The sequence below is a fragment of the Petromyzon marinus genome, assembly GCF_048934315.1.
Source record: "Petromyzon marinus isolate PM22_M1 ecotype Great Lakes invasive population chromosome 67 unlocalized genomic scaffold, UKy_Petmar_22M1.pri1.0 chr67_unloc.3, whole genome shotgun sequence".
NCBI classification, from domain to species: domain Eukaryota; kingdom Metazoa; phylum Chordata; class Hyperoartia; order Petromyzontiformes; family Petromyzontidae; genus Petromyzon; species Petromyzon marinus.
In genome coordinates, this window is record NW_027422593.1 from 558,573 (window position 1) to 584,668 (window position 26,096).

The 26,096-nt window shown below is 54.2% G+C and overlaps 2 protein-coding genes across 2 annotated transcripts in view; both read right to left on the reverse strand.

Annotated features, from left to right (window-relative positions):
- The window catches only part of LOC142907956 (uncharacterized), a 224,622-nt gene that overhangs the window by 189,176 nt on the left and 9,350 nt on the right, over nucleotides 1-26,096 (reverse strand). The window lies entirely within an intron of this gene.
- LOC142907952 (X-ray radiation resistance-associated protein 1-like) lies at nucleotides 433-25,496 on the reverse strand. The gene is made up of 11 exons (XM_076057986.1): nucleotides 25,467-25,496; nucleotides 25,237-25,325; nucleotides 20,324-20,400; nucleotides 19,989-20,278; nucleotides 18,654-18,890; nucleotides 17,075-17,194; nucleotides 7,659-7,757; nucleotides 6,542-6,809; nucleotides 6,106-6,215; nucleotides 3,077-3,182; nucleotides 433-996 (listed from the first exon to the last, which is right to left on the reverse strand). Exons 1-11 carry the CDS (start codon nucleotides 25,494-25,496, stop codon nucleotides 881-883), a joined length of 1,542 nt encoding a protein of 513 aa, XP_075914101.1. The 3' UTR covers nucleotides 433-880.

Consider the following 26,096-nt stretch of genomic DNA (forward strand, 5'->3'; position numbering starts at 1 on the left):
TGTCCTAACAATTCTATATTTATTTAAAGTTGCGCATTTTGACGTGACGTCACATTATCCAAACACCCCACCCACCCCTTCGTCACACATCGTCACAAATATCTGACGTCACCCACCTAGGTGCGTGACGTCATGTATGGACGGCCCCTTACTTCACAACCGCCCTAGGTATCTCTCTCTCTCTTGCTAGAATCCTTGTTCTGTGAGAGAGACTCGGGTTTCGTTAGAACCTACTCCACACTTATAGAGTTATGGAGCGCGTTGACTCGTCCTGCCCCCTTAAAGTGCCAAAACTTTGCGGGTTCCAATCCAGGGCTTCTCCACGCGCGCACGCAAACCTGCCCCTAGGCATCTCCCTCTCTCTCTCTCTCTGTGACCACATCCCCTAGCTGCAATGTCACAAACGTGACGGACAAGGGAGACAGTGCACAGTTGTTCCAAGGCGCAATTTTATTAATCCGTAAATTACAGCCCAACCCCCGATACCCTCCCAACGCAACAAAGACAAAGGTCCCCCACCACCCCCGCGTAGCCTTGACCAGATTTTGGGGCAAGTGCGGTTATCGTGGAAGTCGCGCACAGCGAAGGCAAAGGTCCCCCGTGTAGCCTTGACCGGACCGCGCGGGGCAAGTACGGTTATCGGGAAGTCGCGCACAGCAAAGACAAAGGTCCCCCGCGTAGCCTTGACCAGATTTGGGGCAAGTGCGGTTATCGTGGAAGTCGCGCACAGCGAAGACAAAGGTCCCCCGCGTAGCCTTGATCAGACTGTCGGGGCAAGTGCGGTTATCGTGGAAGTCGCGCACAGCGAAGACAAAGGTCCCCACCCCCTGGTGTAGCCTTGCCCGGACTGTCGGGGCAAGTGCTGTGGCCTCCAGCGGCGTCACTCAGCGCCCTCCTGCCCCTGCACGCGTCTGTAGCGTGCGTGCAGCTCACGTAGGAGAGCCCGTGCCACCAGAGCATCCTGGCGGTGTGCGCCGCGGTCGCTTAAGACAGTCGCTGCAAGAGACGGAGAAGCTGAAACCGTTACAAAAAAATAAAGAACGATGACATTGCTCAACAGGTGAAGCGTTTCTATTTTTTTTTTCTCTCGCCCGTTCTCGCGGCTCGCTCCCTGCATTCGGAAGCGACGTGGCGGACACAAGTGATAGCGGCGCAACGGAGTGGCGGCTTGTCGTCGTCGTCGTCGTCGTCACCATCATCGTCATCAAGACCATCATCGTCAAGACCATGATCACCATCATCAAGACCATCATCACCATCAAGACCATCATCATCAAGACCATCATCATCATCATCAAGACCATCATCATCAAGACCATCATCAACACCATCACTATCATCAAGACCATCATCATCAAGACCATCATCATCATCAAGACCATCATTAAGACCATCACCATCATCAAGACCATCACCATCATCAAGACCATCATCAAGACCATCATCATCAAGACAATCATCATCATCATCATCAAGACCATCATCATCAAGACCATCATCATCATCAAGACCATCATCAAGACCATCAAGACCATCATCACCAAGACCATCATCATCATCATCATCAAGACAATCATCATCATCATCAAGACCATCATCACCATCAACACCATCATCATCAAGACCATCATCATCATCATCAAGACCATCATCATCATCATCAAGACCATAATCATCATCAAGACCATCATCATCATTAAGATCATCATCGTCATCAAGACCATAACTATCATCAAGACCATCATCATCACCATCATCAAGACCATCATCATCAAGACCATCACCATCATCAAGACAATCATCACCATCATCAAGACCATCATCATCAGCATCAAGACCATCATCATCAGCATCAAGACCATCATCATCATCAAGACCATCACCATCATCAAGACCATCATCGTCATCAAGACCATCATCATCATCAAGACCATCATCATCAAGACCATCATCATCAAGACCATCATCATCAAGACCATCATCATCATCAAGACCATCATCATCAAGACCATCATCATCAAGACCATCATCATCAAGACCATCATCACCATCATCATCAAGACCATCATCATCATCAAGACCATCAAGACCATCATCATCATCATCAAGACCATCATCATCATCAAGACCATCATCATCATCAAGACCATCATCATCATCAAGACCATCATCATCATCATCAAGACCATCATCATCATCAAGACCATCATCACCATCATCATCAAGACCATCATCACCATCAAGACCATCATCATCAAGACCATCATCACCATCATCATCAAGACCATCATCATCATGGATCTCTGTGCGAGTCTACGGGGTGGTGGCGGTGGCGGTGGTGGCAGCGGTAGTGGTGGTGCTGTTGGTGATGACGGTGGTGGTGTTGGTGGTGTTGGTGGTGGTGATGGTGGTGGTGTTGGTGGTGTTGGTGGTGTTGGTGGTGGTGGTGGTGGTGTTGGTGGTGTTGGTGGTGGTGTTGGTGGTGTTGGTGGTGGTGTTTGTGGTGGTGTTGGTGGTGGTGTTGGTGGTGGTGTTGGTGGTGGTGTTGGTGGTGGTGGTGTTGGTGGTGGTGTTGGTGGTGGTGTTTGTGGTGTTGGTGGTGGTGGTGGTGGTGTTGGTGGTGGTGTTGGTGGTGTTGGTGGTGTTGGTGGTGGTGGTGTTTGTGGTGGTGTTGGTGGTGTCGGTGGTGTTGGTGGTGTTGGTGTTGGTGGTGGTGTTGGTGGTGGTGGTGGTGTTGGTGGTGTTGGTGGTGTTGGTGTTGGTGGTGGTGTTGTTGGTGGTGGTGTTAGTGGTGTTGGTGGTGTTGGTGATGGTGTTGGTGGTGGTGTTGGTGGTGGTGGTGTTAGTGGTGTTGGTGGTGGTGTTGGTGATGGTGTTGGTGGTGGTGTTGGTGTTGGTGGTGTTGGTGGTGTTGGTGGTGGTGTTGGTGGTGTTGGTGGTGTTGGTGGTGTTGGTGGTGGTGTTGGTGTTGGTGGTGGTGTTGGTGTTGGTGGTGTTGGTGGTGTTGGTGGTGTTGGTGGTGTTGGTGGTGGTGTTGGTGGTGGTGGTGTTGGTGGTGTTGGTGGTGGTGGCTCACTGAGCGGGGTCTCCGTGACGTGTGACCGCTGCTTCATCGCCTCCAGCGCCTGGTCCAGGAGCTCCGCGCGCCGAGCACCAGCGGGCGGTGGCGCTGCTGGTGCAACCTGCGGGGGGTGGGTGGGGGGCGCACACACAAACACACAAGCACACACACATGCACACACACACAAGCACACACACACACAAGCACACACACACACAAGCACACACACACGCACTCACACACACAAGCACACACACACAAGCACACACACACAAGCACACACACACGCACTCACACACACAAGCACACACACACAAGCACACACACACGCACTCACACACACATGCACACACACAAGCACACACACACGCACTCACACACACACAAGCACACACACACACATGCACACACACACACACAAACGCACACACACACACAAACGCGCACACACACGCACTCACACACATAAGCACACTGCCCAGGTATGGGAAACTCTCCACTCTCTCCACAACTGCCCCATCACCGATTGGGAGTTGTGGGGGTTGAGTGTCCGATGGTACAAAATACCCAGGCAGGTGCTTAGTTTTGGTGGGGCTGATGGTGGTAAGGCCCCACCTCTTAGTGGCACGCTCCAGTCTCAGCAGCAGCGTCTCCAACTCCTCCTCTGACTGAGCAGCTATTACCAAATCATCGGCATACATAACGTGGTTGAGCAATAGGGAGCCATCCCTTGACCGCACCGGGCATCGATCAGCCTCCCATTATATCTGTACCATATGGAGATTCCCCCGGTACAGCTATTGAAGGCTTCACGAACTACGTGGTCAAAATAGATGTTAAATAATGTGGGAGCCAGAGGACATCCCTGTCGCACCCCAAGGTGTACAGGGAATGGCTCTGACTCCCGGCCACGTAGTTTTACCCGGGCCCACTCACCATCATGAAGGTCCTTAATGATCGTGAGCAGAGGGTCAGGGACTCCAAAAGCACGAAGAACAACCCAGAGGCCAGTCCTACTGATGGTATCATAGGCCTTGACCAGGTCAATAAAGCAGAGATGTAGGTCTTGCTGGAATTCCCTACGCCTCTGCTGTAGCAGACGGAGAGAAAATATGGCATCTGTGCGGGACCGCCCTATCCTGAAACCGCATTGGGGCTCCGCAAGCTTCTCCTCAGCGTGCCTGGCAAGGCGATGCTGAATAATCCTTGCCAGGACCTTTCCCGGCACACTGATGAGTGAGATGCCCCTGTAGTTGTTACAGTCTGTGCGGTCCCCCTTCTTAAAGAGGAGGACCACCAGGGTATCCTTACAGTCCTGTGGAACCCGTCCAGTGGTCCAGACTGTTGTTATGATGCCATATAGGGCAGTCTATGCACAAACGCCACCCTCCCTCGGCAATTCGCTTGGGAGATCATCTCTACCCGGTGCCTTTCCTGGTCTCAGACACCGGATCGCCTTCAGTACTTCCTCAACAGACGGCACCTCAGCCAGCCACTCACAGGGGGTGACTTCTTCCAATATTTGAGGCACCGCAGCCTCAGCAGGGTCATCCCCACTTTGTGCCACGATGTTTTCCTGGCTGAGGGATTTCCCCTCCCCCAGGACCTCACAGAAATGCTCAGCAAATCTGCAAACCTGTTCCTGGGGGTCGGAGATTGGATCACCGTTTTTGCCCCTAATGATGGTAATAGGTGTGGCGCTGCAGGTTACTTTTTTGATGGAGTTAAATAAAGATTTGTGATCGCGGGCCACTGAGGCAGACTCCATCTCCTCAGCAACCCACGACCACCACCCATCCTTGCAGCGCCTCACGGCTTTCCAAACCTCCGAGCGAAGGCTGCGGTAAGCCTCCTCATTCTCTGACGTGGGATTCTGTAGCCGATGACAGTGGGCCTGTCGCTTTTTCTCAACTATCCTGAACACCTCCTCTATCAGCCAGGGTCTCTGGGGAGGTCTAGACCGCGTACCCAAAGCAGCCAATGCAGCTGCATGAGTGACAGTCCTAAACCTCGCCCATTTACCCTCGACATCAGGAGGAGTGGGGGACGATGCCAACCCCAGCCGCAGGCGATGTTGAAATTCTCGCTTACAACTTTCATCAGATAACTGAGACAAGGCCACTTTAGGTTGGAATGGAGTCCTGGGTGTACACCCACCACCGGAGCGAAAGAATGGCAGGCGCATCTTACAGATGACAAGTCGATGGTCAGAGGGCAGATCAGCTCCACGGAAGATCCTGGTGTCAAGGACATGGGCTCGCATCTGCTGTTCCGTCACTATGTAGTCCAGCAGATGTTCTTGCTTGGACCCGGCATGCATCCATGATATTGTGTGGATGTGCCGATGCCGGAACAGCGTGTTGGTAATTACAAGCCCATGGGCTGCACAAAAATCTAGCAGCCTCCTACCGTTGTTATTCAGCTGATCCGGCCCAAGGCCTCCAATCACTCCAGACCAGGTGCCAGCATCATGACCAACTCGGGCATTGAAGTCACCCAACAAGATGACTGTATCCTGAGGGGCCCCTTTAGCCAGCACCTGTGACAGGAGGTCATAGAAGGCATCTGACTCATCGGCTTTGCCCGCATCCCTCCACGGATGTTCGTCTTCGTTGGGGGCATAAGTAACCACGACCACCATTCCTCGCCTCCGGTTGATGGGAAGGCGAGTCCAAAGTAGCCTGGGGTTTTACAGCTTCCCACACCTCACCCCACGCTCCCACGCCCCCTTCATTCACACGCACACACACACGCGCACACACACACGCACACACACGTACACACACACGCACACACACACACACACGTACACACACACACACACGCACACACACACGCACACACACACACGCACACACGCACGCACACACACACGCACACACACACATACACGCACACACACACACACGTACACACACACGTACACACACACGTACACACACACGTACACACACACGCACACACACACACACACGCACACACACACATACACACACACATACACACACACACACACGCACACACACACACACACTGGGGGATACCTTGGGCTGCCGCCGCTGATAGATCCGCACGGATGGATTGCGGGAGGGCTCGTGAATCAGCGTCGTGTGGCGCAGGGCGCACGACAGCGCTCGCACGTTGGCCCGGAGCCCTGGGGAGCGGCCGGAGCAGCGTTAGCCTGGGGGCACCCCCAGTGGCAGCTGTCCCTGTACATCAGTCTGTCAGTAGTAGGGGTGGTGATGGTTGACTGCTGTGTGGTTCTAGCCCTAGGGGCACCCCCAGCGGCAGCTGTCCCTGTGCATCAGTCTGTTAGCAGTAGGGGTGGTGATGATTGTTGCTGTGTGGGTCCAGCCTAGGGGCACCCCCAGTGTCAGCTGTCCCTGTGCGTCAGTCTGCTGTCAGTAGTAGGGGTGGTGATGATTGCTGCTGTGTGGGTCTAGCCTAGGGGCACCCCCAGTGGCAGCTGTCCCCCTCCACCTGTGGGCTCTGCGAAGGAGGAGGGGTCAGGCGTGGCGTCGACCAGATCCTCGTATCCACGGTAACGCTCCGGCACCGCCGTCAGCCCCTGGGCTCGCCGGGCCTCCTCGGCGGACGCCGGGGCCCCCGCCCGGTCAGACGGCACGGAGGCCGCCCCCCCCTCCCCCTCCTCCCCCCCCTCCCCCTCCTCCCCCTCCTCCTCCTCCTCCCCCTCCTCCTCCTCCTCCGCCTCGCCGTCCGAGTCCCGGTCGACTCCGCTGTCGCCCACCTGGGCGAGGCACCAGGCCGGACCGGCGATGGCCCGCAGAGCGGTCCGTCACCCGCCAACACCGGCACCCCCCACCCCACCCACCAACCCCCCCACCAACCCCCCCACCCCACCCACCAACCCCCCACCCACCCCCCCCCCCCCCACCGCTCATTGCAAAAACACAAAATTCTTTGCAACTGCATTGAGTGTGTTGAGTTTGATGTCCTTTCCCTGCACGTGCGATAATTAGCCACGGTTGGCTACGTACGGTGGCAAAGAAGTTCAACATACACAGACACACACACACAGACTCACACAGATTCACACAGACACACACATAGACGCACACACACTCACACAGACACACACACAGACTCACACAGATTCACACAGACACACACATAGACGCACACACACTCACACAGACACACACACAGACTCATACAGACACAAACACAGACTCACACACAGACTCACACACAGACTCACACAGACACAAACACAGACTCACACACAGACTCACGCACAGACACACACAGACACACACAGACTCACACAGACTCACGCACAGACACACACAGACACACACAGACACACACACACAGACACTCACAGACTCACACACAGACTCACACAGACTCATACAGACACAAACACAGACTCACACACAGACACACACACAGACACACACAGACACACACACAAAGACACACACACAGACACACACACAGATACACACAGACACACACACACACAGACTCACACACAGACTCACACACACACAAACACACACACACAGACACACACACACACAGACACACACACAGACTCACACACTGACTCACACCGCATGTCGCTGATCGTCACCTGGGTGAGGAAGACTCCTCTCGAGCTGCCGCCGGTGTCCGCCGTCTCGGCGGCACCGCCTGGCGCAGCGGGAGGCAGAGGGGCGGTCGGCTCACGATCCTGACGCACGCACAAAGAGCGGGAATCGAACTCGGGTCGCCGCTCATGTACACACACACACACAGCTACACACACACACTCAGCTACACACACTCACTCACACACTAACAGACACACACACTCACACACACACTCACTCACACACACACTCACTCACACACTCACTCACACGTTCACTCACTCACACACTCACACACTCACACACACACACTCACCCACACACACTCACACACACTCACTTACACACTCACACACTCACTCACACACACACACACTAACAGACACACACACTAACAGACACACACACTCACACACTAACAGACACACACTAACAACAACCGCCATTCGCCACTAAGTGGCGGTGACGTCACCACGACGCTTGTGCCAGGCTATGTGCACCCTGAGGCCACGTGAAGTGTCGGGGCAGACCCAGGTGCCACGGGTCGACTGACTGAGATGACTGGCTGATGCACCACCTGTGCCCCCTACTGTGGTAATCTGCTGTGCTTTAGCCACCCGGCGCTCCGCTCGTTGTTCTGAGCGTCGCTCCTCCGCCCTCCGTTGTTGTTGGAGGGCGACTACCTCCAACTGCCCAGTAGCATCCTTCACGAGCCTCCTCCACAGAGGCCGATCTTGATACCGCTGGTACCAGTCATCGGCAAGTCCACCCAGCTCCACGTCCTCCCGTACCACATCACTCCATCTCTTCTCTAGCCCGTTCCGCGCCCGTTTAGCCCCCTCAATCCGGCCAAACAAAAGCTGTTTCGGCATGCGGTGGCTGGGCATGCGGGCTACATGACCCAGCCATCGCAGCCTTGCCCGCCGGAGGAGCTCACGGATGGGACCTTGCCCAGATCTTTCAAGGATTTGTGAGCTCCTCACACAATCCAGTCTGGTTAAACCCAGGATGGATCGTAGGCAGGCCAGCCTAAATGTTTCTAACCGGCGAAGATGTTCCATTAGGGGGGTCCACGTTTCGCAAGCGTAGAGAAGGGAGGGAATGACTGTGGCCGAGAAGACCTGAAGCTAAGTGCGGAGCGACAGACCAGGTAGCTTCCACACAGCGTTACGCAACCGATGAAAAGATATTGCCGCTCCACTGATTCGGAGTGAGACCTCTGCTGTTAAACTGGAGCCAGTCATAAGCACACTGCCCAGGTATGGGAAACTCTCCACTCTCTCCACAACTGCCCCATCACCGATTGGGAGTTGTGGTGGTGGAGTGTCCGATGGTACAAAATACCCAGCAGGTGCTTAGTTTTGGTGGGGCTGATGGTAAGGCCCCACCTCTTAGTAGCACGCTCCAGTCTCAGCAGCAGCGTCTCCAACTCCTCCTCTGACTGAGCAGCTATTACCACTAAACCACGAGTTAAACTAACAGACACACACTCACTCACATACTAACAGACACACACACACACTCACACACTAACACACCCACTAACACACTCACACACACTAACAGACACACTCACACACACTAACAGACACACACACACTAACACACTAACACACCCACTAACACACTCACACACTAACAGACACACACACACTCACACTAACAGACACACACACACTAACAGACACACACTCACACACTAACAGACACACACACACTCACACACTAACACACACACTCCCTCACTAACAGACATACACACACTCACACACTAACAGACACACACACACTCACACACACCCACTAACACACTCCCACACTAACAGACACACACTAACAGACACACACACTAACACACTAACAGACACACACTCACACACCCACTAACACACTCCCACACTAACAGACACACATTAACAGACACACACACTAACAGACTAACAGACACACACACTCACACACACACACACTCACACACACTCACACACACACTAACACACACACACACACTCTCACACACACCCACTAACACACTCACACATTAACACACACTAACAGACACACACTAACACACTAACAGACACACACACTCACACACGCTCACACACACACTCATACACACACTAACACACACACACACTCTCACACACACCCACTAACACACTCACACACTAACACACACTAACAGCCACACACTAACACACACACACTAACAGACACACACACACTAACACACCCACTAACACACTCCCTCACTAACAGACACACACTAACAGACACACACACTAACACACACACACAAACACACCCACTCACACACTAACACACACACACACTAACAGACAAACACACTCACACACTAACACACTAACACACACACACTCCCTCACAGACACACACCCACTAACACACAAACTAACACACACTCACACACTAACACACTCACACAGTAACAGACACACACACACTCACACACACACTAACACACACACACACTAACAGACACACACACACTAACACACTAACACACTCCCTTACTAACAGACACACACACTAACACTAACACACACACACACTAACAGACACACACACTAACACACACACTAACAGACACACACACACACTAACACACACACACACACAAACACACACTAACAGACACACACACACTAACAGACACACACTAACACACACACACTAATAGACACACACACACTCACACACACACTCCCACACACACACTCCCACACACACACACTAACAGACACACACTAACACACACTCACACACTAACACTCCCTCACTAACAGACATACACACACACTAACACACACACCCACTAACACACACAGACACACACTAACACACACACTAACACACTAACAGACACACACAGACACTCACACACTCACACACACACCCACTAACACACACACACACACACTAACACACTCACACACTAACAGACACACACTAACACACCCACTAACACACTAAGACACACCCACTAACACACACTCCCTCACTGACAGATACACACACACACTAACAGACACACACACAAACACACCCACTCACACACTAACAGACAAACACACTCACACACTAACACACTAACACACACACACTCCCTCACAGACACACACCCACTAACACACAAACTAACACACACTCACACACTAACACACTCACACAGTAACAGACACACACACACTCACACACACACTAACACACACACACACTAACAGACACACACACTAACACACTAACACACTGCCTTACTAACAGACACACACACTAACACTAACACACACACACACTAACAGACACACACTAACAGACACACACACACTAACACACACACACACAAACACACAATAACAGACACACACACTAACAGACACACACTAACACACACACACACACTAATAGACACACACACACTCACACACACACTCCCACACACACACTCCCACACACACACACTAACAGACACACACTAACACACACTCACACACTAACACTCCCTCACTAACAGACATACACACACACTAACACACACACCCACTAACACACACAGACACACACTAACACACACACTAACACACTAACAGACACACACAGACACTCACACACTCACACACACACCCACTAACACACACACACACACTAACACACTCACACACTAACAGACACACACTAACACACCCACTAACACACTAACACACACCCACTAACACACACTCCCTCACTGACAGATACACACACACACACACTAACAGACACACTCACCCACTAACACACACACACACACTAACACACACACTAACAGACAAACACACTCACACACTAACACACTAACACACACTCCCTCACAGACACACACCCACTAACACACAAACTAACACACACTCACACACTAACACACTCACACAGTAACAGACACACACACACTCACACACACACTAACACACACACACTAACAGACACACACACACTAACACACACACACACACACTAACAGACACACACACTAACACACTCCCTCACTAACAGACACACACACTAACACACACACTAACAGACACACACACACTAACACACACACACACAAACACACACTAATAGACACACACACACTAACAGACACACACTAACACACACACACACACTAATAGACACACACACACTCACACACACACTCCCACACACACACTCCCACACACACACACTAACAGACACACACTAACACACACTCACACACTAACACTCCCTCACTAACAGACATACACACACACCAACACACACACCCACTAACACACTAACAGACACACACTAACACACACACTAACACACTAACAGACACACACAGACACTCACACACTCACACACACACCCACTAACACACTAACACACTCACACACTAACAGACACACACTAACACACCTACTAACACACTAACACACACCCACTAACACACACTCCCTCACTGACAGATACACACACACACACTAACAGACACACTTACCCACTAACACACACACACTAACACACTCACACACATACACTAACACACTAACACACACTAACACACACACTAACACACACACAAACACACACACTAACACACTCACACACGTACACTAACACACACTAACACACCCACTAACACACACTAACAGACACACACACACTTACACACTCACACACTAACAGACACACACTAACACACCCACTAACACACTAACACACACCCACTAACACACAACAACAACAACAACCGCCATTCGCCACTAAGTGGCGGTGACGTCACCACGACGCTTGTGCCAGGCTATGTGCACCCTGAGGCCACGTGAAGTGTCGAACGCCCGCTGGCAGGAGGTCACGGGGCAGACCCAGGTGCCACGGGTCGACTGACTGAGATGACTGGCTGATGCACCACCTATGCCCCCTACTGTGCCAACCTGCTGTGCTTTAGCCACCCGGCGCTCCGCTCGCTGTTGTGAGCGTCGCTCCTCCGCCCTCCGTTGTTGTTGGAGGGCGACTGCCTCCAACTGCCCAGTAGCATCCTTCACGAGCCTCCTCCACAGAGGCCGATCTTGACACCGCTGGTACCAGTCATCGGCAAGTCCACTCAGCTCCACGTCCTCCTGTACCCCATCACTCCATCTCTTCTCTAGCCCGTGCCGCGCCCGCTTAGCCCCCTCAATCCGGCCAAACAAAAGCTGTTTCGGCATGCGGTGGCTGGGCATGCGGGCTACATGACCCAGCCATCGCAGCCTTGCCTGCCGGAGGAGCTCACCGATGGGACCCTGCCCAGATCTTTCAAGGATGTGTGAGCTCCTCACACAATCCAGTCTGGTTAAACCCAGGATGGATCGTAGGCAGGCCAGCCTAAATGTTTCCAACCGGCGAAGATGTTCCATTAGGGGGGTCCACGTTTCGCAAGCGTAGAGAAGGGAGGGAATGACCGTGGCCGAGAAGACCTGAAGCTTAGTGCGGAGCGACAGACCAGGTAGCTTCCACACAGCGTTACGCAACCGATGAAAAGATATTGCCGCTCGACTGATTCGGAGTGAGACCTCTGCTGTTAAACTGGAGCCAGTCATAAGCACACTGCCCAGGTATGGGAAACTCTCCACTCTCTCCACAACTGCCCCATCACCGATTGGGAGTTGTGGGGGTGGAGTGTCCGATGGTACAAAATACCCAGGCAGGTGCTTAGTTTTGGTGGGGCTGATGGTAAGGCCCCACCTCTTAGTGGCACGCTCCAGTCTCAGCAGCAGCGTCTCCAACTCCTCCTCTGACTGAGCAGCTATTACCAAGTCATCAGCATACATAACGTGGTTGAGCAATAGGGAGCCATCCCTTGACCGCACCCGGGCATCGATTAGCCTCCCATTATATCTGTACCATATGGAGATTCCCCCGGTACAGCTATTGAAGGCTTCACGAACTACGTGGTCAAAATAGATGTTAAATAATGTGGGAGCCAGAGGACATCCCTGTCGCACCCCAAGGTGTACAGGGAATGGCTCTGACTCCCGGCCACGTAGTTTTACCCGGGCCCGCTCACCATCATGAAGGTCCTTAATGATCGTGAGCAGAGGGTCAGGTACTCCAAAAGCACGAAGAACGACCCAGAGCCCAGGCCTACTGATGGTATCATAGGCCTTGACCAGGTCAATAAAGCAGAGATGTAGGTCTTGTTGGAATTCCCTACACCTCTGCTGTAGCAGACGGACAGAAAATATGGCATCTGTGCAGGACCGCCCTTTCCTGAAACCGCATTGGGGCTCCGCAAGCCTCTCCTCAGCGTGCCTGGCAAGGCGATGCTGAATAATCCTTGCCAGGACCTTTCCCGGCACACTGAGGAGTGAGATGCCCCTGTAGTTGTTACAGTCTGTGCGGTCCCCCTTCTTAAAAAGGGGGACCACCAGGGCATCCCTCCAATCCTGCGGAACCCGTCCAGTGGTCCAGACTGTTGTTATGATGTCATATAGGGCAGTCTGTGCACAAACGCCACCCTCCCTCAGCATTTCGCTTGGGAGATCATCTCTGCCCGCTGCCTTTCCTGGTCTCAGACTCCGGATCGCCTTCAATACTTCCTCAGCAGATGGCACCTCAGCCAGCCACTCACAGGGGGTGACTTCATCCAATATTTGAGGCACCGCAGCCTCAGCAGGGTCATCCTCACTTTGTGCCACGATGTTTTCCTGGCTGAGGGATTTTCCCTCCCCCAGGACCTCACAGAAATGCTCAGCAAATCTGCGAACCTGTTCCTGGGGGTCGGAAATTGGATCACCGTTTTTTCCCCTAATGATGGTAATAGGTGTGGCGCTGCAGGTTACTTTTTTGATGGAGTTAAATAGAGATTTGTGATCACGGGCCACTGAGGCAGACTCCATCTCCTCAGCAACCCGCGACCACCACCCATCCTTGCAGCACCTCACAGCTCTCCGAACCTCCGAGCGAAGGCTGCGGTAAGCCTCCTCATTCTCTGACGTGGGATTCTGTAGCCGATGACAGTGGGCCTGTCGCTTTTTCTCAACCATCCTGAACAACTCCTCTGTCATCCAGGGTGTCTGGGGAGGTCTGGACCGCGTACCCAAAGCAGCCATTGCAGCTGCATGAGTCACAGTCCTAAACCTCGCCCATTTACCCTCGACATCAGGAGGAGTCGGGGACGATGCCAATCCCAGCCGCAAGCGATGATGAAATTCTCGCTTGCAACTTTCATCAGATAACTGAGACCAGGCCACTTTAGGTTGGAATGGGGTCCTGGGTGTACACACACCACCGGAGTGGAAGAATGGCAGGCGCATCTTACAGATGACTAGTCGATGGTCAGAGGGCAGATCAGCTCCACGGTAGGTCCTGGTGTCAAGGACATGGGCTCGCATTTGCTGGTCCGTCACTATGTAGTCCAGCAGATGTTCTTGCTTGGACCCGGCATGCATCCATGATGTTGTGTGGATGCGCGGATGCCGGAACAGCGTGTTGGTAATTACAAGCCCATGGGCTGCACAAAAATCTAGCAGCCTCCTACCGTTGTTATTGAGCTGATCTGGCCCATGCCCTCCAATCACTCCAGACCAGGTGCCAGTATCATGACCAACTCGGGCATTGAAGTCACCCAACATGATGACTCTATCCCGAGGGGCCACTTTAGCCAGCACCTGTGACAGGAGGTCATAGAAGGCATCTGACTCATCGGCTTTGCCTGCATCCCTCCACGGATGTTCATCTTCGGTGGGGGCATAAGTAACCACGACCACCATTCCTCGCCTCCGGTTGATGGGAAGGCGAGCCCAAAGTAGCCTGGGGCTTACAGCTTCCCACACCTCACCGCCACGCTCCCACGCCCCCTTCATTCTTTTGTTCAAAAGAAGACCCACACCCTGTTGTTTGGCAGTCTGCTGCCCCGAGTAGAGGACTGTCCACCCCTCATAGTGGCAGGAGCCAGAGCCGGTCCACCGGACCTCCTGAATGCCGCATAGATCCAGGCGGTACCGGTCCAGCTCCCGACAGAGGAGTGGCAGCCTCTCCTCTGCAGTGAGCGTTCGAACATTCCACGTGGCCACCCGTAGTGGCTTTTCGTTGTTTCTGGAGTAGCCCCGAGGGTAGGTATTCAATCTCCTGGCTCCGCCAATTGGGGTTTGGCCAGGAGACGTCATAGACGCCTGGCCCCCCGGGGCCTCCGGCACAAGCTTAGTTGTTACATATTTCAGTTTAATTCGTGGTTTTGTGGTAATTAATTGAAGGTGGAGGGGTTACCAGCCCCTCGCACCCGTCCAGAGCCCCCGTTTAGCCCCTGTGGTGGACACATATGCCATGAGGGGAGGAGCCAATCAAAATTGGAACTCCCCCCACAGCGCTGTCCACGACAGAGTTGCCCGTCCGGCACCGCGGAGAACAGACACACACACACACTAACAGACACACTCACCCACTGACACACACACACACACACTAACACACTCACACACATACACTAACACACTAACACACACTAACACACTAACACACACTAACACACACACTAACACACTAACAGACACACACACACACACACTAACAGACACACTCACCCACTAACACACACACACTAACAGACACACACACTAACACACACACACACACTAACACACTCACACACATACACTAACACACTAACACACCCACTAACACACTAACACACACTAACAGACACACTAACACACTAACAGACACACACACACACTAACACACACACTAACACACTAACAGACACACACTCACACACTAACAGACACACACACACTAACACTAACACACTAACACACTCACCCACTAACACACTCACCCACTAACACACACACACACACTAACACACTCACACACACACACACTAACACACTAACACACACTAACACACACACTAACACACACACTAACACACACACACACACACTAACACACTAACACACTCACACACATACACTAACACACTAACACACACTAACACACTAACACACACTAACACAGACACACACTAACACACTCACCCACTAACACACACACACACACTCACACACACACTCACCCACTAACACACTCACACACTCACACACATACACTAACACACACACACTAACACACTCACACACATACACTAACACACTAACACACACTAACACACACTAACACAGACACACACTAACACACTCACCCACTAACACACACACACTAACACACTAACACACACTAACACACACACACTAACACACACACACACTAACACACTAACACACACTAACACACTCACACACACAGAGGCGGTGCCCGTGTCGGGACTCGAACCCAGGTCTCCCCCCCTCTACCTCCGGCGCTGTGCGTCACGGGAAGGCGAGCCCGAGATCACGTGAGTGCCCCTCACCTCGCCGGCCGCAAGGCATGATGGGACGCCGGGCGGCTGCAGTGCATCCTGGGACAGGCTCAGAGCCCGCATCCTCAGCTCCAGGGGCATTCTGGGTACCTTGGGAACACGTGACGTGACCTGCAATGCGTGACGGGGCGACACACGCACGCACGCATCTGCATCATCAGCAGCAGCACCATAATCCCCACCACCATCATCATCATCACCATCACCACCACCATCATCACCACCACCATCATCACCACCACCACCACCACCATCATCACCACCACCATCATCACCACCACCATCATCACCATCCCCACCACCATCATCATCATCACCACCACCATCATCCCCACCACCATCATCATCACCACCACCACCATCCCCACCACCATCATCATCACCATCACCACCACCATCATCACCACCACCACCACCATCACCACCACCATCATCACCATCACCACCACCACCAGCACCACCACCATCATCATCACCATCACCACCACCATCATCACCACCACCACCACCATCAGCACCACCACCATCATCACCACCACCACCATCATCATCACCATCACCACCACCATCATCACCACCACCACCATCACCACCACCATCATCACCATCACCACCACCACCAGCACCACCATCATCATCACCATCACCACCACCATCATCACCACCACCACCACCACCACCATCAGCACCACCACCATCATCACCACCACCACCACCATCATCACCACCATCATCACCATCCCCACCACCATCATCATCACCATCACCACCACCATCACCATCATCACCATCACCACCACCACCAGCACCACCACCATCATCATCACCATCACCACCACCATCATCACCACCACCACCACCATCAGCACCACCACCATCATCACCACCACCACCATCATCACCATCACCACCACCATCATCACCATCACCACCACCATCATAACCAGCACCACCACCACCATTATCACCATCACCACCACCATCATCACCACCACCACCACCATCATCACCATCACCACCACCACCACCACCATCATCACCACCACCACCATCACCACCACCATCATCACCATCATCACCATCATCACTATCATCATCACCACCATCATCATCACCACCACCATCACCACCACCATCATCACCACCATCACCATCACCACCACCATCATCACCACCATCACCATCATCACCACCACCATCATCATCATCACCAGCACCACCACCATCATCACCACCACCACCATCATCACCATCACCATCATCACCAGTACCACCACCACCATCATCACCACCACCACCATCATCACCACCACCATCATCTCCACCACCATCACCATCATCAACACCACCACCACCACCATCACCACCACCACCACCATCATCACCACCACCACCACCATCACCACCACCATCACCACCACCATCACCACCACCATCACCACCACTACCACCACCATCATCACCACCACCATCATCTCCACCACCATCACCATAATCACTACCACCACCACCATCATCACCACCACCACCATCACCACCACCACCACCATCGTCGTCGCCGTTCAGTCACCAGGCGGTGAGACCGGCGCGGCACGGTGAGACGGCGGAGCGGAGCGTCCCCGATGTCGGCGCCCCACGTCAGCCGCAGCTGCTTCAGGGCACCGGCGGCACCGTCACCGCCACCGTCACCACCGCCGCCGCCGGCACGGCACGGCGCTGTCGGCGGCCTCACGGCGTTGCCGCACAGCCGCACCTCGCGAAGGCTCGGGAGCAGCAGCAGCCCCAGAAGATGCTCGTAGTCACAGATCTGGGGCGGCACGGACACAGCCGCCCGCCGTGACAACCCCCAACGCACCGCCGGGGCAAGCGGCGACGCCCGCGATGGCCACCGCGCCCGGCCGCCTTTGTCTCCCCAAGCGGCGATGCTTGCTACGGCCACCGCCGCCACGCCGGGTAACTCGTCTGATGCCGAGTCGACCGAGGTTGAGGCTCAGGACCGGTTCAGATAATCGTCACCGGTGTTGGTGGCCGTGAGCACGCAACAACAACAACCACAACCACAACAACAACAACCGCCATTCGCCACTAAGCGGCGGTGACGTCACCACGACGCTTGTGCCAGGCTAGGTGCACGTTGAGGCAGCCACGTGAAGTGTCGAACGCCCGCTGGCAGGAGGTCACGGGGGCAGACCCAGGTGCCACGGGTCGACTGACTGAGATGACTGGCTGATGCACCACCTGTGCCCCCTACTGTGCCAACCTGCTGTGCTTTAGCCACCCGGCGCTCCGCTCGTTGTTGTGAGCGTCGCTCCTCCGCCCTCTGTTGTTGTTGGAGGGCGACTGCCTCCAACTGCCCAGTAGCGTCCTTCACGAGCCTTCTCCACAGAGGCCGATCTTGACACCGCTGGTACCGGTCATCGGCAAGTCCACTCAGCTCCAAGTCCTCCTGTACCACATCACTCCATCTCTTCTCTAGCCCGTGCCTCCTGTACCACGTCACTCCATCTCTTCTCTAGCCCGTGCCGCGCCCGTTTAGCCCCCTCGATCCGGCTGAACAAAAGCTGTTTCGGCATGCGGTGGCTGGGCATGCGGGCTACATGACCCAGCCAACGCGGCCTTGCCCGCCGGAGGAGCTCACCGATGGGACCTTGCCCAGATCTTTCAAGGATTTGTGAGCTCCTCACACAATCCAGCCTGCGGGTTAAACCCAGGATGGATCGTAGGCAGGCCAGCCTAAATGTTTCTAACCGGCGAAGATGTTCCATTAGTGGTGAGCGGGGGGGTCCACGTTTCGCAAGCGGTAGAGAAGGCAGGAATGACCGGGGTGAGCGTACGCCGCTAGCAGCAGGGCCACCCCTTCAGACCCGGATCCTCGCCACCGGGCAAATCCTCGCCGCCAACTCACCCGGTTGTCAGAGAGGTCCAGGGAAGTCAGCTGGGGGAAGGGAACAGCGGCGGCGGCGGCGACAGGACGCTGAGCGGGACGGTGAGCGGGACGCTGAGCGGGACGCTGAGCGGGACGGTGAGCGGGACCGTGAGGATCTCCACTCTCACCTCCTCCTGGCTCTCCCCCCTCCTCCTCCTCCTCCTCCTCATCCTCCACCGCCTCGCCCCACCACCCCGACGCTCTCCTCCATCGAGGCTCGCCGGCTCCTCTCCCGGCTCCTCCCCTCCTGTCTCCTCGTCGCCCGGCACCTCATCGCCCGGCACCTCGTCGCCCGGCACCTCGTCGCCCGGCACCTCGTCGCCCGGCTCCACGGGCTTCAGGAGTGGGATGCGCGTCACTCCGTTCCCGCTCAGAGTCGAGCCTCCGCAGCCTGCGGTCGTGCCGGTCGCGGCAACGGGCGGAGGAGGAGAGGGGGGAGGAGGAGGTGGAGGAGGAGGTGGAGGAGGGAGGAGGAGGAGGTGGAGGAGGGAGAAGGCGGAGGAGGAGGTGGAGGAGGTGGAGGAGGTGGTGGAGGAGGAGGCAGAGGAAGTGGAGGAGGAGGTGGAGGAGGTGGTGGAGGAGGAGGCGGAGGAGGTGGAGGAGGTGGAAGGGAGAGGTGGTGGAGGTGGTGGAGGTGGTGGAGGAGGTGGAGGAGGAGGTGGTGGGGAGGAGGTGGAGGAGGTGGAGGAGGAGGAGGAGGTGGAGGAGGAGGTGGAGGAGGTGGAGGTGGTGGAGGAGGAGGTGGAGGTGGAGGCGGGAGAGGCGATGCTGGCACCACGCTCGCAACCGGGGAGGGCCTGGGTACGACTCCTCACCCGGGAGCCGAATTCACTCTGTGTGTGTGTCTGTGTGTGTGTCTGTGTTTGTGTGTCTGTGTGTGTGTCTGTGTTTGTGTGTCTGTGTGTGTGTCTGTGTGTTTGTGTGTGTCTGTGTGTGTTTGTTTGTCTGTGTGTTTGTGTGTCTGTGTGTGTGTCTGTGTGTGTGTCTGTGTGTGTGTCTGTGTGTGTGTCTGTGTGTGTGTCTGTGTGTGTCCATGTGTCTGTGTGTATGTCTATGTGTGTCTCGCTAACAGCACTTGCCCCTACAGTCTGTTAAGGCTATATGGGGGATCTTCGTCTTTGTCTTTGTGTGTCTGTGTGTCTGTGTGCGTGTGTCTGTGTGTGTCTGTAATCCCTCCACTTTCAAAAATTTACCACTAAACCACGTCTAAAATATCTAACTAATAAGCTTGTGCCGAGGCCCCAGGGGCACAGGCGTCTATGACGTCTCCTGGCCACATCCCACTTGGTGGATCCAGGAGATTGAATCTCTACCCTTGAAAATGCCACTTCGTGTGGCCACGTGGAATGTTCAAACGCTCACTGCGGAGGAGAGGCTGCCACTCCTCTGTTCGGGAGCTGGACCGGTACCGCCTGGATCTCTGTGAAATTCAGGAGGTCCAGCGGACCGGTTCTGGCTCCTGCCACCATGAGGGGTGGACAGTCCTCTACTCGGGGCAGCAGACTGCCAAACAACAGGGTGTGGCTCTTCTTTTGAACAAAATAATGAAGGGGGCGTGGGAGCGTGGCGGTGAGGTGTGGGAAGCTGTAAGCCCCAGGCTACTTTGGGCTCGCCTTCCCATCAACCGGTGGCGAGGAGTGGTGGTCGTGGTTACTTATGCCCCCACCGAAGACGAACATCCGTGGAGGGATGCAGGCAAAGCCGATGAGTCAGATGCCTTCTATGACCTCCTGTCACAGGTGCTCGCTCGGGATAGAGTCATCTTGTTGGGTGACTTCAATGCCCGAGTTGGTCATGATGCTGGCACCTGGCCTGGAGTGATTGGAGGGCATGGGCCAGATCAGCTCAATAACAACGGTAGGAGGCTGCTAGAATTTTGTGCAGCCCATGGGGTTGTAATTACCAACACGCTGTTCCGGCATCGTGCATCCACACAACATCATGGATGCATGCCGGGTCCAAGCAAGAACATCTGCTGGACTACATAGTGACAGACCAGTGGATGCGGGCCCATGTCCTTGACATCAGGACCTACCGTAGAGCTGATCTGCCCTCTGACCATCGAATTGTCATCTGTAAGATGTGCCTGCCATTCTTCCGCTCCGGTGGTGGGTGCACACCCAGGACCACATTCAAACCTAAAGTGGCCTTGTCTCAGTTATCTGATGAAAGTTGCAAGCGAGAATTTCATCATCGCTTGCGGCTGGCTTGGCATCGTCCCCCACTCCTCCTGATGACGAGGGTAAATGGGCGAGGTTTAGGACTGTTACTCATGCAGCTGCATTGGCTGCTTTGGGTACGCGGTCCAGACCTCCCCAGAGACCCTGGCTGACAGAGGAGGTGATCAGGATAGTTGAGAAAAAGCGACAGGCCTATTGTCATCGGATACAGAATCCCACGTCAGAGAATGAGGCTTACCGCAGCCTTTGCTCGGAGGTTCAGAGAGCCGTGAGGCGCTGCAAGGATGGGTGGTGGTCGTGGGTTGCTATGGAGATGGAGTCTGCCTCAGTGGCCCGTGATCACAAATCTCTATTTAACTCCATCAAAAAGTAACCTGCAGCGCCACATCTATTACCATCATTAGGGAAAAAACGGTGATCCAATCTCCGACCCCCAGGAACAGGTTTGCAGATTTGCTGGGCATTTCTGTGAGGTCCTGAGGGAGGAAAATCCCTCAGTCAGGAAAACAGCGTGGCACAAAGTGAGGATGACCCTGCTGAGGCTGCGGTGCCTCAAATATTGGAAGAAGTCACCCCCTGTGAGTGGCTGGCTGAGATGCTATCTGTTGAGGAAGTACTGAAGGCGATCCGGAGTCTGAGACCAGGAAAGGCAGCGGGCAGAGATGATCTCCCAAGCGAAATGCTGAGGGAGGGTGGCGTTTGTGCACAGACTGCCCTATATGACATCATAACAACAGTCTGGACCACTGGACGGGTTCCGCAGGATTGGAAGGATGCCCTGGTGGTCCCCCTCTTTAAGAAGGGGGACCGCACAGACTGTAACAACTACAGAGGCATCTCACTCCTCAGTGTGCCGGGAAAGGTCCTGGCAAGGATTATTCAGCATCGCCTTGCCAGGCACGCTGAGAGGCTTGCGGAGCCCCAATGCGGTTTCAGGAAAGGGCGGTCCTGCACAGATGCCATATTTTCTGTCCGTCTGCTACAGGCAGAGGTGGAGGGAATTCCAGCAAGACCTACATCTCTGCTTTATTGACCTGGTAAAGGCCTATGATACCATCAATAGGCCTGGGCTCTGGGTTGTTCTTCGTGCTTTTGGAGTACCTGACCCTCTGCTCACGATCATTAAGGACCTTCATGATGGTGAGCGGGCCCGGGTAAAACTATGTGGCCAGGAGTCGGAGCCTTTCCCTGTACACCTTGGGGTGGCGACAGGGATGTCCTCTGGCTCCCACATTATTTAACATCTATTTCGACCACGTAGTTTGTGAAGCCTTCAATAGCTGTTACCGGGGGAATCTCCATATGGTACAGATATAATGGGAGGCTGATCGATGCCCGGGTGCGGTCAAGGGATGGCTCCCTATTGGTCAACCACGTTATGTATGCTGATGATTTGGTAATAGCTGCTCATTCAGAAGAGGAGTTGGAGACGCTGCTGCTGAGACTGGAGCGTGCCACTAAGAGATGGGGCTTTACCATCAGCCCCACCAAAACTAAGCACCTGCCTGGGTATTTTGTACCATCGGACAGTCCACCCCCACAACTCCCAATCGGTGATGGGGCAGTTGTGAAGAGAGTGGAGAGTTTCCCATACCTGGGAAGTGTGCTTATGACCAGCTCCAGTTTAACAGCAGAGGTCTCCCTCCAAATCAGTCGAGCGGCAATATATTTTCATCGGTTGCGTAACGCTGTGTGGAAGCTACCTGGTCTGTTGCTCCGCACTAAGCTTCAGGTCTTCTCGGCCACGGTCATTCCCTCCCTTCTCTACGCTTGCGAAACGTGGACCCCCCTAATGGAACATCTTCACTGGTTTGAAACATTTAGGCTGGCCTGCCTACGATCCATCCTGGGTTTTAACCAGACTGGATTGTGTGAGGAGCTCACAAATCCTTGGAAAGATCTGGGCAAGGTCCCACCGGTGAGCTCCTCCGGCAGGCAAGGCTGCGATGGCTGGGTCATGTAGCCCGCATGCCCAACCACCGCATGCCGAAACAGCTTTTGTTCAGCCGGATCGAGGGGGCTAAACGGGCGCGGGACGGGCTAGAGAAGAGATGGAGTGATGTGGTACAGGAGGACGTGGAGCTGAGTGAACTTGCCGATGACTGGATACCAGCGGTGTCAAGATCGGCCTCTGTGGAGAGGCTCGTGAAGGATCCTACTGGGCAGTTGGAGGTAGTCGCCCTCCAACAACAACGGAGGGCGGAGGAGCGACGCTCACAACAACGAGCCTAGCGCCAGGTGGCTAAAGCACAGCAGGTTGGCACAGTAGGGGGCACAGGTGGTGCATCAGCCAGTCATCTCAGTCAGTCGACCCGTGGCCACCTGGGTCTGCCCCCGTGACCTCCTGCCAGCGTGCGTTCGACAACTCCACGTGGCCTCAAGGTGCACATGTTCAGCATCGTGGTGACGTCACCGCCACTTAGTGGCGAATGGCGGTTGTTTTTTGTTGTGCTGTGAGTGACTGAGTGTGAGTGACTGAGTGACTGAGTGAGTGTGAGTGAGTGTGAGTGACTGAGTGAGTGACTGAGGGAGTGTGAGTGACTGAGTGACTGAGTGTGAGTGACTGAGTGAGTGACTGAGTGAGTGTGAGTGACTGAGTGAGTGACTGAGTGAGTGTGACTGAGTGACTGAGTGTGAGTGACTGAGTGAGTGACTGAGTGAGTGTGAGTGACTGAGTGAGTGACTGAGTGAGTGTGAGTGACTGAGTGTGAGTGAGTGACTGAGTTAGTGAGTTAGTGACTGAGTAACTGACTAAGTGAGTGACTGACTGACTGAGTGACTGAATGACTGAGTGACTGAGTGAGTGACTGACTGACTGAGTGACTGACTGACTGAGTGACTGACTGAGTGAGTGACTGACTGAGTGAGTCACTGACTGACTGAGTGACTGACTGACTGAGTGAAGTGACTGAGTGACCGACTAAGTGAGTGTGAGTGACTGAGTGAGTGAGTGACTGACTGACTGAGTGAGTGACTGAGTGACCGACTAAGTGAGTGTGAGTGACTGAGCGAGCGTAGATGGTGTGCCGGTGGGTGGCATCGCCTACCTGGCTAGGCTGGCGAGGGCTGCAAATGCCTGCGGCTCGCTCAGCCGATTCCCGTCCAGGAACAGCTCCTCCAGAGCCCGAACCTCGCCCTGGGAGCACGTGGGCACCGCACAAAGACAAAGCTGCCCCGGGTAGCCCACACGCGGTGCTGTCGGGGCCAAGTGCTGTCAGTAGCGAGACGGCGCTCGCGAAGGCCGGAACGGACCCAACTTTGTCTCCCCCAGGGGCGCCTCTGAGTACGGGTCTCTATGAGTCTCCATGGATCTATGTGGGTCTCTATGAGTCGGGGTCTCTGTGGGTCTCTGTGGGTCTTTGTAGATTTCTGAGTGTCTCTGTGGGTCTCTATGATTATATATGGGTCTCCATGGATCTCTGTGGGTCTCTATGAGTCGGGGTCTCTGTGGGTCTCTGTGGGTCTTTGTAGATTTCTGAGTGTCTCTGTGGGTCTCTATGATTCTACATGGGTCTCCATGGATCTCTGTGGGTCTCCATGAGTCGGGGTCGCTGTGGGTCTCTGTGGGTCTTTGTAGAGTTCTGAGTGTCTCTGTGGGTCTCTCTGATTCTATATGGGTCTCTGGATCTCTGCGGGTCTCTATGAGTCGGGGTCTCTGTGGGTCTTTGTAGATTTCTGAGTGTCTCTGTGGGTCTCTATGATTCTATATGGGTCTCTGGATCTCTGCGGGTCTCTATGAGTAGGGGTCTCTGTGGGTCTCTGTGGGTCTCTCTGATTCTATATGGGTCTCTGGATCTCTGCGGGTCTCTATGAGTAGGGGTCTCTGTGGGTCTCTGTGGGTCTTGTAAGAGTTCTGAGTGTCTCTGTGGGTCTCTCTGATTCTATAGGGGTCTCCATGGATCTCTGT

What these genes read in the sequence shown, in the direction of transcription:
- LOC142907952 (XM_076057986.1), bottom strand. Translation starts at nt 25,496, where the DNA reads ATGGAGACTCATAGAGACCCGTACTCAGAG. An exon ending in GAGGAGTCTTCCTCACCCAG is followed by an intron (nt 6,810 to 7,658) that starts GTGACGATCAGC and finishes TGCCTCGCCCAG; the next exon opens with GTGGGCGACAGCGGAGTCGA. An exon ending in CTCCTTCGCAGAGCCCACAG is followed by an intron (nt 6,216 to 6,541) that starts GTGGAGGGGGAC and finishes GCCGCTCCCCAG; the next exon opens with GGCTCCGGGCCAACGTGCGA.